At 40.7% G+C, this 16,000-nt stretch overlaps 1 protein-coding gene and 1 pseudogene across 3 annotated transcripts in view; both read right to left on the bottom strand.

Moving 5' to 3' along the window:
- MYO10 (myosin X) overlaps positions 1-16,000 on the bottom strand; it is a 239,331-nt gene that overhangs the window by 39,923 nt on the left and 183,408 nt on the right. For all 3 annotated transcript variants that reach the window (XM_056520936.1, XM_056520935.1, XM_056520934.1), the window contains 2 exons: positions 3,867-3,991; positions 2,125-2,239 (listed from right to left, as the gene is read on the bottom strand). In XM_056520936.1, the coding sequence (XP_056376911.1) occupies positions 2,125-2,239; positions 3,867-3,991 (240 nt within the window). The remainder of the gene's footprint in view (positions 1-2,124; positions 2,240-3,866; positions 3,992-16,000) is intronic.
- LOC130275222 (U2 spliceosomal RNA) lies at positions 6,055-6,154 on the bottom strand (annotated as a pseudogene).

Below are 16,000 nucleotides of genomic sequence, written 5' to 3'. Positions count from 1 at the left end.
CATAGACCAGTTTTTCCCAAGCAGGGAGCCCCAGCTGTTGCAAAACAACTTCCAGCAAGTCCGGACAGCCTTTGGCTGCCCGAGCATGCTGGGAGTTGTAGTTTTGCAACAGCTGGAGGCTCACTGCTTGGGAAACACTGACATAGACCGTGATTTACAGCTCCCAGCAGATCTTTCTTACTTTCATATGTAAGGATTTGCTTTATCTATATTAGTTATCTACTTATTTTTCTTTAATCCTCACTTTTTTCTATTTTTGGATGACATTTTGGTGCCTTTAGAACCAATTACCAGGTTTCCATAGAGTTCTGGTCTCAACATACAATGGTTTCAGCATACAATGGTCGTCCTGGAACCAATTAATATTGTAACTTGAGGGACCACTGTAATGCCTCCCCCAGATGAAAGGTTGAGATGAGACCAGGTATCAGTGTGCAAATTTGTGCAAGTAAACACCTATCAGCCTATCAACAAGCACATTAACCAGCTGATCCCATCTTTTGTGCGGCCAATAAAATCATTTTAATAGGCCAAACACCACCCTATATAAACAGGTATTGTGCGGCCAATAATGATGAATTTGAAAGGCTGCATGAATGATTTAGCGATTGTCTGGCCCTTTTGAAGGCCCAGTAAGTAATTTTGTTTTTTGGGCAACAGTTAACGAACAGTACTCATGTTTATAACAATATATGTTAATTTGTACATACTGAAATTCTGAGCAAAGTACCAACATTTTACTATTGGTACCGATCCCTAACACAACTCTTTAAAAAACTGATCGCACACCATCATTTTGATACTATAATGTTATGATCATAGCTAACAACTGTCAGATAAATCATGAACAAAATCATTACATTTAAGACCATCTTAAGGCTAAAGGGGCCATAGAGAAGAAAACACTTGAGTTCTATGACTACAATCAATGCCTGCCATGTGTATATGCCTCAGAAGTGACACTTGTTTTATGCCATTCAGGGTGAGATGTGATTTGCTTTTCCTCACTGTACTATGTCAACATAAGAGATATACAAAGGAGGGATGGATTACTTACATAAAAAGACCCATATCTCTGTTATATACACAAGAGAATATTGCCTTAGGCAAACATCCATTATCTTAAAGCTCATCTTTATAATCGGACATTGATGCATAATATAAATTACATAACTACACGAAAACCCTAGCATAGACACATTATAAGGTGCACACCAAATTTCATAAGAGTTTGTTTTTATTGGTACAAAAAATATACAAAACATGTATGATATAACAACACATGATAAAAGCAATTAAACTACAGGCTGGGTGAGACCTACTCTGTAACCGTACCCCAACCACGAAGGGGGTCCCAACTAGTGGGAGTACCCCTCAGGGACACTCAGTATCTCCTACAATATAATAGTATCACAATGCCCCTATACACACAAGGTATGGCCGCTATATATATATATATATATATATATATATATATATAAAGTGCAACAGGAATAAATCCACCTACTATGGTCTAAAAAAAACACCAATTATGCAAAATTTTACAAGCATAAGTAACAAGAGATATACATCACAATAACCGGAGTGGGTGTGTCCCCAGATAGTCCCCACACGTTCCGTCACATTTATGTGACTTCCTCAGGGGTGCAGTTGGGACCCCCTTCGTGGTTGGGGTACGGTTACAGAGTTGGTCTCATCCACCCTGTATTTAAATTGCTTTTATCGTGTGTTGTTATATCATACATGTTTTGTATATTTTTTGTACCAATCTTATGAAATTTGGTGTGCACCTTATAATGTCTCTATGCTAGGGTTTTTGTGTAGTTTTGTGCTTGGTCATTATAGACACTGGCAGCACCCACATGGTTTGGTAACTTTTTATGGATAAAGCCCACCAAAACTGTGTTTTTTATTAATATAAATTACATGGCATCAGGTAAGACTAGTTCAGTTAGCTTTCCAGTTTACAGTAGACAGAGGTTTTATACTGAATTGTAAAGTGCATTGTTAGCACAGTAGTGGTCAATAGTTTATTGAACCATCCATGCACCACAGTAATAAATTACGGTCACACTCATGACTTGCCATTGCTTTTTCCTATAAGCACAAAGAGTAGAGTATTACCTTGGTCTTTCCGAGCTGCCATTCAGTATCTGTTGTGTCATGAAGATGGAGTAAAGTCTCACACTTGCCTTTCAAATCTTCAGGAAGGGTCAGATATCTCATTAGAACCTTATACCTGGGAAATGTACAAAAAACATAGGCAATCAATAACTAATCTGGAAAACAAGATTAATATGCATATACAATACAATAAGAAGAATGTATCTACCCTTCTAGGCTGCAGAAGAACATATATTAAAATAAAGGCAGCTTGTCACCTTGTCTTATTTTCTAGAAAAGGGGCAGACAAGCATCAGCTAGAAATAAAGGAACCATTGACCTCTATGGGCAGCAGATGTCTGGTGAACAGCAAACACATATGCCCTGATCATCCGCGCGGCAGGCCAGTAGCTCAGCATGTAGCAACATTTCCGCACCAAGGAATAGCAGACCATGCATGTCTGGTGAATATGCCTGGACTGTGTGTCAGACATCTGCTCGTATAGAGATCAATGACCTCCCAGCATAGAGTACAGTTCTTGGACCCATGGTTATTTTATTTGCTATCATAATGCTATGAAGAAGGAGGAACTGAGCAGATTAATACATAGTTTTATGGGGAAAAATTCTGCAGAACTTGTCTTTGATTCACTTTTATAAAAATGACTACAGTGTTGCACTGTTAACAATAGTAATTTTTCTAAATGACTTTGAATTCTTCAACAAAATACCTTTACCTAGAGCCCATTCTCCCCGATCCCTGATGCATATAACTTTACATTGGGAGGCTTCTCTGGCTCCATAGCACCCATCTCCAGCTTGAGGCCCAGTGCCATGGAATCACATTGGAGACAGTTTCTATGGAGTGGAAAGCTTTGTCTCTTAATGCACAGTTACTGTATATAAGGTGGGAAGAGGGAATATACAGAAAAAGCTACAATATACCCTACAATATGTGACATCCTGCAATGATAATACACAACAACCCGTAACTTGCCCTTTCTCCAATTCATTTATGTAATCAGGTTTTATGCAGCTAAATACCATAGACTTTTTGAAGACAATTTATGTAGTCCTCATATGAACTACAATGTCTTTTCAGGCACTATTATGTTGATATTTCATTCCTTGCTCTACAATTGTTTCAGCTCAGCCTTTTTTGGTAAGGCTCAGTTTGTTATTTGCTTAAAACTTAATTAAAGAGGTACTCCACTCCTAGACATGTTATCCCCTATCCAAAGGATAGGGGATAAGATGTCTGATCGCGGGGGTCCCGCTGCACCCAACGTTCGTTTAGAGCATTGGGTGCAGCGCCAGGGGCTCGTGACGTCACGGCCATGCTCCGCTCGTGACGTCACAGCGACGCCCCCTCAATGCAAGTCACGCCCCGTCCCATAGACTTTCATTAAGGGGGTGTGACCGTGACGTCACGACCGGGATGTGGACGTGATGTCACGAGCCTCCGCCCCACATCGCCAGTCATTCGGCAGGGAGCGAAGTTCGCTCCATGCACTGGATGTTTGGGGTGCTGCAGCCGAGATCGCAAGGTCCCCAGCGGCGGGACCCCTGCAATCAGACATATTAACCCCTATCCTTTGGATAGGGAATAAGATGTCTAGGGACGGAGTACCCCTTTAATTAAAATGTAAAAACAACCAATATTAGTAATTACAATATATCACCAAAATGTACAATGCAGCACTCCCAAGCTATATGAACATATACATATAGGGGCATAAATACATGAACTTCAATCTGCTTACCTAAAATAAAAATCATGGAACGGTCTTCTGACTGGAAAACCAGCTCTGCGGATTCTGACTGTTTCTAGCATTCCTGAGTACCTTAACTGGTTGAGGACCATTGACTGGTCAAACTGGTCTGGCATCTGCAGGAATAAGCAGGTAAGACAGCACATTAATGCAGATAAAGAAACAAATATGATCATGTATTACTGCTTTGCTCATATTAAAATATGCTAGGTTTTTGCAAAGAGTTTTTTTTTAACTTTTCAACTATTTTTCAATGCAGTTATTGGAACAGAACATTTAAGCAACACAAAAGAAATTGTAGTGAAAAACGTAACAACTTATGTATACTGTAACAGACAAAAGCTAAAGAGAATACATATTATTGATATAGCCTCCACTCAATAAATGCATCATTCTATGAATATCTATCTATGCCCATGCATCATCATGTTTACCATCTGTATAGTTATAGATGTCGATTTTCTAGCTCATACCCACTGTATGCAATGAGTGAGCTCCGCATCAGTTTACCTAAAGCTTTCCAGCTAAAGAAGTACTATAAGTATATGAAGAGCTGGCAACTATCCTATACTATAGAGCTGGCAACATCCGGCACTGAATCTGTCTCTTCGCTGTAGAATGATCTGAGCCTGAGAGAAATGAAGAGGCTGGGATAGAATTAACACTGGAGCCATGCTTTACATGTGCTTGTAGCCATAGTAACATGGCCTTGTCTTAGGAGGGGGAATGTGTAATCATCTCAGGGGCCTCCTTAATCTAGTGAAGTCAGTGGGCACTGAATGAGTGTTATCTAACCTTGTTGTCTCTCACTTTGTTCCTGAATATTTTCTTTTTTTGGTACATTGTACCCGAAGATACTGCCATATCGGGTCAATGCATAGAGCAACGGAAGCAAGCTTTTAAATTAGCCCCTGTTCTCAAAGATCCATTTAACCCCTTAAGGACACAGGGTTTTTCATTTTTTGCATTTTCGTTTTTTCCTCCTTACCTTTTAAAAATCATAACCCTTTCAATTTTCCAACTTAAAATCCATATGAAGGCTTATTTTTTGTGCCACCCATTCTACTTTGCAGTGACATTAGTCATTTTACCCAAAAATCAACGGTGAAACGGAAAAAATAATAATTGTGCTACAAAATCTAAGAAAAAATGCCATTTTGTAAATTTTTGGGGCTTCCGTTTCTACGCAGTGCATATTTCGGTAAAAATGACACCTTATCATTATTCTGTAGGTCCATATGGTTAAAATGATACCCTACTTATATAGGTTTGATTTTGTTGTACTTCTGGAAAAATCATAACTACATGCAGGAAAATGTATACGTTTAAAAATGTCCCATTCTGACCCCTATAACTTTTTTATTTTTCCACGTACAGGGCAGTATGAGGACTCATTTTTTTGCGCCGTGATCTGAAGTTTTTATCAGTATCATTTTTGTTTTGATTGGACTTTTTGATCACTTCTTATTCATTTATTAATGGTATAAAAAGTGACCAAAATAAGCTTTTTTGCGCGTACGCCATTGACCGTGCGGTTTAATTAATGATATATTTTTATAGTTCGGACATTTACGCACGTGGCGATACCACATATGTTTATTTACCCTGTTTTATTCTTTTTATGGGAAAAGGGGGGTGATTCAAACTTTTATTAGGAAAGGGATTAAATGATCTTTATTAACACATTTTTTTAAAAACTTTTTTGCAATGTTATAGCTCCCATAGGGACCTATAACACTGCACACACTGATCTTTTACACAGATCACTGGCATGTATTAACACGCCTGTGATCAGTGTTATCGGCGCTTGACTGCTCCTGCCTGGATCTCAGGCACGGAGCAGTCATTCGCCGATCAGACACCGAGGAGGCAGGTAGGGTCCCTCCCGGTGTCCTGTAAGCTGTTCGTGACGCCGCGATTTCACCGCTGCGGTCCCGAACAGCTCGACTGAGCAGCCGGGATAGTTTCACTTTCGCTTCAGACGTGGCGGTCAGCTTTGATCGCCGCGTCTGAAGGGTTAATACAGGGCATAACCGTGATCGGTGATGTCCTGTATTAGCCGCGAGTCCCGGCCGTTGATGGCCGCCTGGATCGCCGTGATATGACGCGGGGTCACCGCGTGACCCCGCAGCATATCGCTTGAGCCGTTGCAGGATGTAAAGATACGTCCTTCGTCATTAAGGGGTTAATATATGGTCCCCAGATAGGTGATGTATCAGATATTAAACTTATTAGAACAGATACTACACTTGATGTTAGCTAAAAGGCCAAGAAATGATCCCTGAAGATTTTCAACATACTTTTTAAGATTTCATGGCATCTATACGATGTAGAAAGAATGACATTTTAGAAGTCCCTAAAGACAAAAACAAGTCATGTTTACTATTCACTAACATGTATAGCAAATCCTCTAATAAAGGATGGTAGTTTTGATCATTTAAAATGTATAGTGGTTAAAAAGGCACACCAGATTAAACTCATCTACTTTGTTATACTTAATTAAGGGGCAGGGTTGGTGAAGTATGAGGGTAATTATATCATTGGTGTTCTATTCATCTTTTTGTCCTACACTGTCCATTGGGCCCTGAGCTATGTATAACACAGTGTCAAAGTTTAGGGTCCTAAACTTTACTCTCACTATTCCATCTTAAAGGGGGTGTCCAGTGTAGAAACCCCCTTGTCCATACACCTCATAATAGAATTTAGAGGTCCTGTGTTCAGAATCCTCCTTTACCAGAAAGAAGAGCAGCTGCAAAGCAGTAACACCCTGCTTAGCCAATCACCGGCTGCCGTGGTGCCCACTTCAGTCAATGATTGGTGGAGCAGGCCATCACTCACAAGATGAGTACATCAAGGAAGATGGGGACTGAGGAGTTTAGCAGAGAAAGCAGGGTCCTGTTCTGGAGTTCGGGAAGAGTCCCAGAGGTCAGACTCACTGTGATCAGACATTTAGGGGATAAGTGTTTAAGTGTTAAATAGGCGGATAATCCCGTTAAAGTCACATGTATTCAGCATATACCCTGGCATAGATGTTTATGCACTGCTTTTTTAATTGGTGAATAGAAATACGTAAAACAAACAAAAAAACAACAAAGACCTTAATCTTGCTATGCCTTACAATCTGAAAACATGTTTTTGTCATCTATACTATAATACAAATGTATACTAGCTGATAGTTTCCAGTTTAAGGGTAGAAATCATACAAGAAATCAGAAAAATGAGAAACAATAAAAGTATAGAACGACTGCTGTGACTTCTCTATATCATATCCATTTTAACCCCAGCAAAGACAATACACTAGTACGAGGTAAGCCTACAGAAGTTCTTCATAACAAGTGGCTCTGCAGTCTTGTGTATCTCTAGATGTTATGTGAGGTTTCCAAAGGACTTGTGCAAATAAAACAAGTTCAAGTAAAGTTCAGCTCTTATACCAACCGTCCCTTTGGATCTGAAATCTGTAACTATTTACAGGTAAGGATTATTATGCTGCAGACGGAAGCATTTTGCATTTTTTGAAAGGTGCTGCTTCTATGTGGTACATTGTATGCCATGTGGAACGTTTACAGTGTAGATTGTAAGCTCTTGCTAGCAGGGTCCTCTTCACCTCTGCTAGTTGGCAAGTTAATTTGTGTCAGTTCATTGTTTTTACGTTTGTGTTATATACTTGTACTTTTTGAATGTAAAGTGCCCTGGAAACAGGGGCGCTACGTAATAAATAATAATAACAATGATTTACAAGTAACAGAGCTCAGGCATATTTGGCAACCATAGCTTGCTATAAGCCCATACTGTGCATGGGCTGCGTCCTAAAAAAGAAAATACTTCTATTCTTTTGCTAAGTTTATTTTTCCTGCCAGGTCTTTATGATCCAACACAAAGTTAATTATTAAGTATTTTATCCAATTCTGTTCAATACTGTATAGACCTAAAGGAAGTCAAGTACGAAAGCGCTGAACTTCAGCAGGAATGAGTACGACATTTACTTGCCTCAAAAGATAAGTGTTAACTAAAATTATAAGAGATTCTTCTGAGAATCTTATTAGAAAATCACACTTAAAAAAAAACACTGAGAATAACATACTTTTGTCCCAGCAAACCTTGTAACTACAATTAAGGATTTACCATTTCCAAGCCATATACAGGTTCTTCTAAAAAAATTTGCATATTGTGCTAAAGTTCATTATTTTCCATAATGTAATGATAAAAATTAAACTTTCATATATTTTAGATTCATTGCACACCAACTGAAATATTTCAGGTCTTTTATTGTTTTAATACTGATGATTTTAGCATATAGCTCATGAAAACCCAAAATTCCTATCTCAAAAAATTAGCATATCATGAAAAGGTTCTCTAAACGAGCTATTAACCTAATCATCTGAATCAACTAATTAACTCTAAACACCTGCAAAAGATTCCTGAGGCTTTTAATAACTCCCAGCCTTGTTCATTACTCAAAACCGCAATCATGGGTAAGACTGCCGACCTGACTGCTGTCCAGAAGGTCATCATTGACACCCTCAAGCAAGAGGGTAAGACACAGAAAGACATTTCTGAACAAATAGGCTGTTCCCAGAGTGCTGTATCAAAGCACCTCAATGGGAAGTCTGTGGGAAGGAAAAAATGTGGCAGAAAACGCTCCCCAACGAGAAGAGGCAACCGGACCCTGAGGAAGATTGTGGAGAAGGACCGATTCCAGACCTTGGGGGACCTGCGGAAGCAGTGGACTGAGTCTGGAGTAGAAACATCCAGAGCCACTGTGCACAGGCGTGTGCAGGAAATGGGCTACAGGTGCCGCATTCCCCAGGTCAAGCCACTTTTGAACCAGAAATATGTCAGCTGCCACTTTTGAACATGCCATGTCAGCTGCTGGTGTTGGTCCACTGTTTTTTTATCAAGGGCAGGGTCAATGCAGCTAGCTATCAGGAGATTTTGGAGCACTTCATGCTTCCATCTGCTGAAAAGCTTTATGGAGATGAAGATTTCATTTTTCAGCACGACCTGGCACCTGCTCACAGTGCCAAAACCACTGGTAAATGGTTTACTGACCGTGGTATTACTGTGCTCAATTGGCCTGCCAACTCTCCTGACCTGAACCCCATAGAGAATCTGTGGGATATTGTGAAGAGAAAGTTGAGAGACGCAAGACCCAACACTCTGGATGAGCTTAAGGCCGCTATCGAAGCATCCTGGGCCTCCATAACACCTCAGCAGTGCCACAGGCTGATTGCCTCCATGCCACGCCGCATTGAAGCAGTCATTTCTGCAAAAGGATTCCCGACCAAGTATTGAGTGCATAACTGAACATAATTATTTGAAGGTTGACTTTTTCTGTATTAAAAACACTTTTCTTTTATTGGTCGGATTAAATATGCTAATTTTTTTAGATAAGAATTTGGGGTTTTCATGAGCTGTATGCCAAAATCATCAGTATTAAAACAATAAAAGACCTGAAATATTTCAGTTGGTGTGCAATGAATCTAAAATATATGAAAGTTTAATTTTTATCATTACATTATGGAAAAGAATGAACTTTAGCACATTATGCTAATTTTTTTTAGAAGAACCTGTATTAGACTTTACGGGAGGACTACAGATCACAGTTTCCTATTAAGGACATTTTTTTTTACAAATAGCAATATTTCAGGCAGCAATTAATAGGTCTTTTTTTTATATGTTTATAATATTGTATACTATTTTTATATTTTATATTTATAATTTATATCTATTAGAGGTGTGTCACAAGGGCCCTGTGATTACACTACCTAATTTTATTTGTTAATATTGTGGTATAATAAACTGTTATTATTTAATATTCTTCCGGTCCCTAATGGTATGGTGTTTTTGACATATCTATCTATCTACGGTATATACTTGACATTGATATCCATATACCCTTGAGCGCCCAAAATCTTTTATCATCTATCTATCTATCACCAGAGATACATCAATCTATCCAGTGCTACAGTTGCTCTAGAGCATCTGCACAACACGTCTCTCTACTTGACTGGTTCACATGACAGCAGATTTTCGGCAAGAGCATGACCCTTTAGAGTGTCTATTATGAGGAAACCTTTAGGGACACTGTCTCAGCTTCCCCATAATGTGTTAATAATATGGTCTAATGTCAAGCCAATTAAACTTTCTGAATGATTAATATCGGCGGCGTTGTATGGCCACTGCGTCATCTCTCTTCCTCTATTGTCTGCAAGTATCTGTTCCTCAAAAATCAGTGTCTTAGATGAGGGATAGATTAACATGATAAACAGGCCATAGGACGCCTATTACATAGCATCTGCCATTTCATGGTTACTTTATTTCTATACAATTGTCCTTAATTTGATTGGAGGCAAGTGATGCATTGTATTTAAATATGACTCCTCTACAGTATCTCAGGCTCAAGACCGGTGCATGGCATGTAGTTAAATGTGAGAATAAATATATATAAGCAAAACACACTTTATCTATCTATCTATCTATCTATCTATCTGTCTGTCTGTCTCTCCGTCCGTCCATCTATCTATCTATCTATCTATCTTTTATCCACTGAAATATCTTTTAGAAAGATGTTTGTTCAAGTCTGAAAGAGAATCTTGCTGTCAACAGATGGCTCTTGATAGCTGGTAAATGGGAACACAATAAAATACTTCCCTGAGCACAAGCAATTTCAAGTTGCTAAGATACTATGGGAGTCAGATTTTCCCTTGAGAAAGTTGTGTACTGAGCAATTTACAAATTTACCCAAATATAATAAAACATAATTGTACCATAAAGCAGCACAGTGCAAATTGATAACATATTGATTACCTGTATTAAAAAATAATTAAATAAATTAAATAATAATTGTATTTGACCTGATTTGTTTATAGTTATTCTGTCTGGTAACAACAAACAGTTAGACTAGACCAGTGATGGTGAACCTATGGCACGCATGCCACAGATGGCACGCCGAGCCCCCTCTGTGGGAACGCGGCCATAGTTCGCCATGAATGCCTTTTGATGTGCTCCGCCGGCGCCGGACTTCCGCTATGCTACCAGGAAGACTGGAGGAGGAATCGGAAAAGATCCATCCTCCTGCGAGCAGGCTGTGTGGAGCATCGCTGCGCCACACAGCATACTCTGCTTTCTACCGGAAAGGCAGGAGGAGGGATCTGAAAAGATCCGTCCTCCTGTGAGCAGGCTGGAGAGAGGAAGGGGGGGGGGGGGGGGTGGATAACTGTTAAAAATAAATAAATGAGCAAATAAATATATTAAAAATAAATAATCTGCAGCACCTCTAACCCCCCCCCCACACAGCACCCCTACCTCCCCACACACAGCACCTACCCCACACAGCACCCCATCCCCCACACACCCACATAAACACAGCAGACCCCCACACAGTACCCATAGCACCCCCACACACAGCACCCCTCAAACACAGCACCCCACAGACAAACTCATAGCACCCCTCAAACACACAAAGCACCTCACACACACAGCACCCTTCAAACACACACACAACACCCCCACACACAGCACCTTCAGACACACAGCACCCCTCAGACACACACAGCACCCCTCAAACACAGCACCTCACACACACAGCACCCCTTAAACACACACACACACAACAAACAATGTTAATTAGTTAAAGGGGTACTCCGGTGGAAAACTTTTTATTTTTTAATCAACCGGGGCCAGAAAGTTAAGCAAATTTGTAAATGACTTCTATTAAAAAATCTTAATCCTTCCAGTACTTATTAGCTGCTGAATACTACAGAGAAAATTATTTTCTTTTTGGAACACAGAGCTCTTTGCTGAATCACGAGCACAGTGCTCTCTGCTGACATCTCTGTCCATTTTAAGAACTGTCCAGAGTAGGAGAAAATCCCCATAGCAAACATATGCTGCTCTGGACAGTTCCTAAAATGGACAGAGATGTCAGCACAGAGCACTGTGCTTGTGATGTCAGCAGAGAGCTCTGTGTACCAAAAAGAAAAGAATTTCCTCTGTAGTATTCAGCAGCTAATAAGTACTGGAAGGATTAAGATTTTTTAAAGTAATTTACAAATCTGTTTAACTTTCTGGCACCAGTTGATTTAAAAAAAAAAAAAGTTTTCCCACCGGAGTACCCCTTTAAAACAAAAGATGTTAATTAGTTATGGCAACTGTATGAGTTGTTTTTTTCTAAACTTAAACCTCAATATTCTGATTTAATTATCATGCAATTGTTTTTTTTTTTTTTTTGTTAAAATTATAACCCAATAGAATCATTTTTATGAGTGTACTATTTGCTAGACAGAAAAATCACTTAGCAGTGTACCGACATTAGCGCCAATGTTAGTGTAGAGAAGGAGAAGATTTCTCTCTTACATCTAAATCTAAGTTGGATAAAAATGTATTTCTTCACTTTCTGTAAAAAAAGCACATTTTATTATTTTATCTTGAAATCCTTTCATTGTTTCTTTGTCAGACAGGCTGCTGAAGTTACACCAAACGAAAACCTATAGGAAGGGACATTTCTACAGGTCAGCAGCAATATTAAGAAGACCCTTTCTGTACATGACCCCTGCAGTCATAGACAAGAGGATGCATTGCCCTCTTTCTTGTATGTGTCTTGTATGTGTCCAATGTAATACACTGTGCAATAATCACTTTTCTAGAACAATGTCCCTGCTCCCGGAATGATGATTTTGTCACCTTTGGAAGACACAACATTGTGGTTACAGTCAATACCACCTCTTTCAGGGGGAGAAAACACAGTGTACATTCTCTGTCTGTCACTAATAACTGGAAACTTATTGTTATCTGTCTGGTAAATGCAGGGCAACGATTCAAGGCAAAAATACGAAACCTGAGAAATCACAAAGACGCAGTTTTGTATTTAACCAGTCATTGAAATATCTAGGTCACTGTGAAGAGGACTGGAATAACACCATGATGTTTTATCTGTGGTTATACACAGGACTGGGCATGGCACTATGGTGCACATCATTATGGTGCACAGTAGCTATGGACACCATGGCTGGGAACACTATGACTAGAAATACAGTGACCCCTCGACCTACGATGGCCCCGACATATGATCATTTCAACATGCGATGGCCTCTCAGAGGCAGCATCAACATACAATGCTTTTGTATGGTGGGGCCATCGCATAAACGGCTATCCTGCAGCGCAGACTGCTTCACCACCAGATAACCGTTTACGTTGCCCCGTGTGCTCCGCTGACGATCACTCACCTGTCCTCGGGGCTCCGGGGCATCCTCTTCGGGATCCCCTGCATCGTCGGCGCTCTCCATCGACGTAGCTGCGCACGCCGTCCCATCATCCAATAGGAGCAGCGTGCGTAGCGACATGATGGTGGCGACGGAGAGCGCAGATGCCAGGGAAGCAGAGGCCTTGCCGGAGCGTCGGGGACGCGGCGACAGCAATGGAGGGCGACATCCAGGGCAGCGGTGACGAGCAGTGACGGTCCGGAGCGGCGGGGACACGTGAGTACAACTTCCTCTAACAGTGGTCTACAACCTGCGGACCTCCAGATGTTGCACAACTACAACACCCAGCATGCACGGACAGCCAGTGCTGCCACTTCAGGACTTTATGATGCCCTGCCAGAGGCAGCAAAACACCAAAACATCCTTGAACCTCCACCATATTTCACTGTAGGTACTGTGTTCTTTTCTTTGTAGGCCTCATTCCGTTTTCAGTAAACAATAGAATGATGTGCTTTACCAAAAAGCTCTATCTTGGTCTCATCTGTCCACAAGACGTTTTCCCAGAAGGATTTTGGCTTACTCAAGTTCATTTTGGCAAAATGTAATCTTGCTTTTTTATGCCTCTGTGTCAGCAGTGGGGCCCTCCTGGGTCTCCTGCCATAGCGTTTCCTTTCAATTAAATGTCGACAGATAATTTGCACTGACACTGATGCTCCCTGAGCCTGCAGGACAGCTTGAATATCTTTGGAACTTGTTTGGGGCTGCTTATCCACCATCCAAACTATCCTGCGTTGACACCTTTCATAAATTTTTCTCTTCTGTCCATGCCCAGGGTGATTAGCTACAGTGCTATGGGTTGCAAACTTCTTGATAATGTTGCGCACTGTGGACAAAGGCAAATCTAGATCTCTGGAGATAGACTTGTAACCTTGAGATTGTTGATATTTTTCCACGATTTTTGTTCTCAAGTCCTCAGACAGTTCTCTTCTCCTCTTTCTGTTGTCCATGACACAGACACACAATGTAAAGACTAAGTGAACTTCTCTCCTTTTTATCTGCTTTCAGGTGTAATTTTTATATTGCCCACACCTGTTACTTGCCCCAGGGTTTAAGGGAGCATCACATGCTTGAAAAAATCTTATTTTTCCACAATTTTGAAAGGGTGCCAATCATTTTGTCCAGCCCATTTTTGGAGTTTAGTGTGACATTATGTCCAATTAGCTTTTTTTTTCCTTTTTTGGTTTTGTTCCAACACACACAAAGGGAATAAACATGTGTATAGCAAAACATGTGTTACTGTAATCCTTTTGTGTGAGAAATACTTTCAGGGGTGCCAACTTTTATGACTGTATATATATGTAACAGCCGCGCTCTGGCCAGACACGCTGGCTGTGAGCACACTGCCATGTCTCTGTTGCCAGCGGGGCTGGGATCCGCATCGCAGGACGCACCTGCATGCGAATCCCAGCCCGTCCCTCACCTGCCTCACTGTGTCCCTGTCCTCGTAGCTCTGGTGCGCGTGCCTCCGCCTTCTTGGGCATGCGCACGCAGGAGCTGTTTCTTAAAGGGACAGTGTCCAATTAATTAAAGTGATTACACCTGTCCCCTGGTCCATATATTCCTCCAACCTTGCTTCCTGGCCAGATCTTTGGTTGTATTTGCCATAGATAAGTCCTGTGTTCCTGTGCTCCTGTTACTGTGACTCTGTTCCCTGTTTCCCTACATACCTCTACCTGTGTACCTACCCTGACCTTCTGCCAGCCATGTCCAGACAGTCTCTGTCTGTGTCACGCCACCCCCCAGCTACCTGTGTGGACGAGTCATGCCAGGGGTAACGACCTGGGTGCCACCTGCCGCAGCAAGACCATCCCGCTTTGCGGCGTGCTCTGGTGAAAACGAGTGGCACCTTAGACCCCGCTCCCTGGCACGGCACAAGTCTCCATCCACACAGGCCCAGAGGATCCACCACCTGCTGTCCACCTGCCGTGATTTCTAACAGTAAGATCCGGCCCAGGATTCCGTCGGATCAGTGACAGACATCTCTTGTGCGTAGACATTGGGTTTTGTTTTAATATTTAAAACATAAGGTGATTAGAACAGAAAATAAAATATGCAGTATATAAAGTAAAACTCTTAGCAATATTTTAAACCACACTATTGTAGGGGCATTTATTTTTCTGTACTTTTTCTGGAGAAAATTTAAAGATGTTACTGCCAGACTCCTCTGACAGCGGTTTATCTCCCAGGGAAACAAAGGATCTAGCTTATTCAAATCCTACAAACCTTTATGTCTTCAAACATTTTTCTTTGACATTTGGCCTGTCCTGCCGAAATCATTAGCCGACTATCTCTAATGTGTATGGGTACCTCAGCAGTCAGCACACAAGAACAGAACACAGTGTAAAAATAAGCTTGCCCAGAATTACCTCTCATTAAGTGTTTTTTTATTTAGAGATGGTGCCAGGATGATGGAGGAATGAAGACATGTGAGAGCCCTATAACTGGGATGTGACTGGTTTAACTGAGTCAAACTCTACTATCAGGTTTCTGAGATTCCTACATATTATCAGGCGGGTTTTTGCAGTGACAAATACTTATACCAACAAATAATAAGGTATACATTATGTATGTTACTATGCAGTCTGCATCTTCACAATAGTTTCTTATAATGCCATAAAATACTTTCATATTTCAGTTGATTTATGAAAAAGTACAAAACTATGATGGTGTACACTGGTACAGAATTACAGATCCATACGTGCAGATTCTGTCAATGTACAGCATGTGCATAACTCAGTCAATGTAGCAGAGCTGGTATCAGTGTGGTAACAGACATGAGTTTGTTTAAGTATAAAAGCTTAGTATATATCATTGTTTTTATTGGTTTATGAGAATTGTAGAGTGTGGATTATAAATGTAGCAGAG

Source organism: Hyla sarda, chromosome 5, assembly GCF_029499605.1.
Source record: "Hyla sarda isolate aHylSar1 chromosome 5, aHylSar1.hap1, whole genome shotgun sequence".
Classification (NCBI taxonomy): domain Eukaryota; kingdom Metazoa; phylum Chordata; class Amphibia; order Anura; family Hylidae; genus Hyla; species Hyla sarda.
The sequence above is the reverse complement of the archived record's forward strand: the minus strand, read 5'-3'. Positions and strand labels throughout refer to the sequence as shown.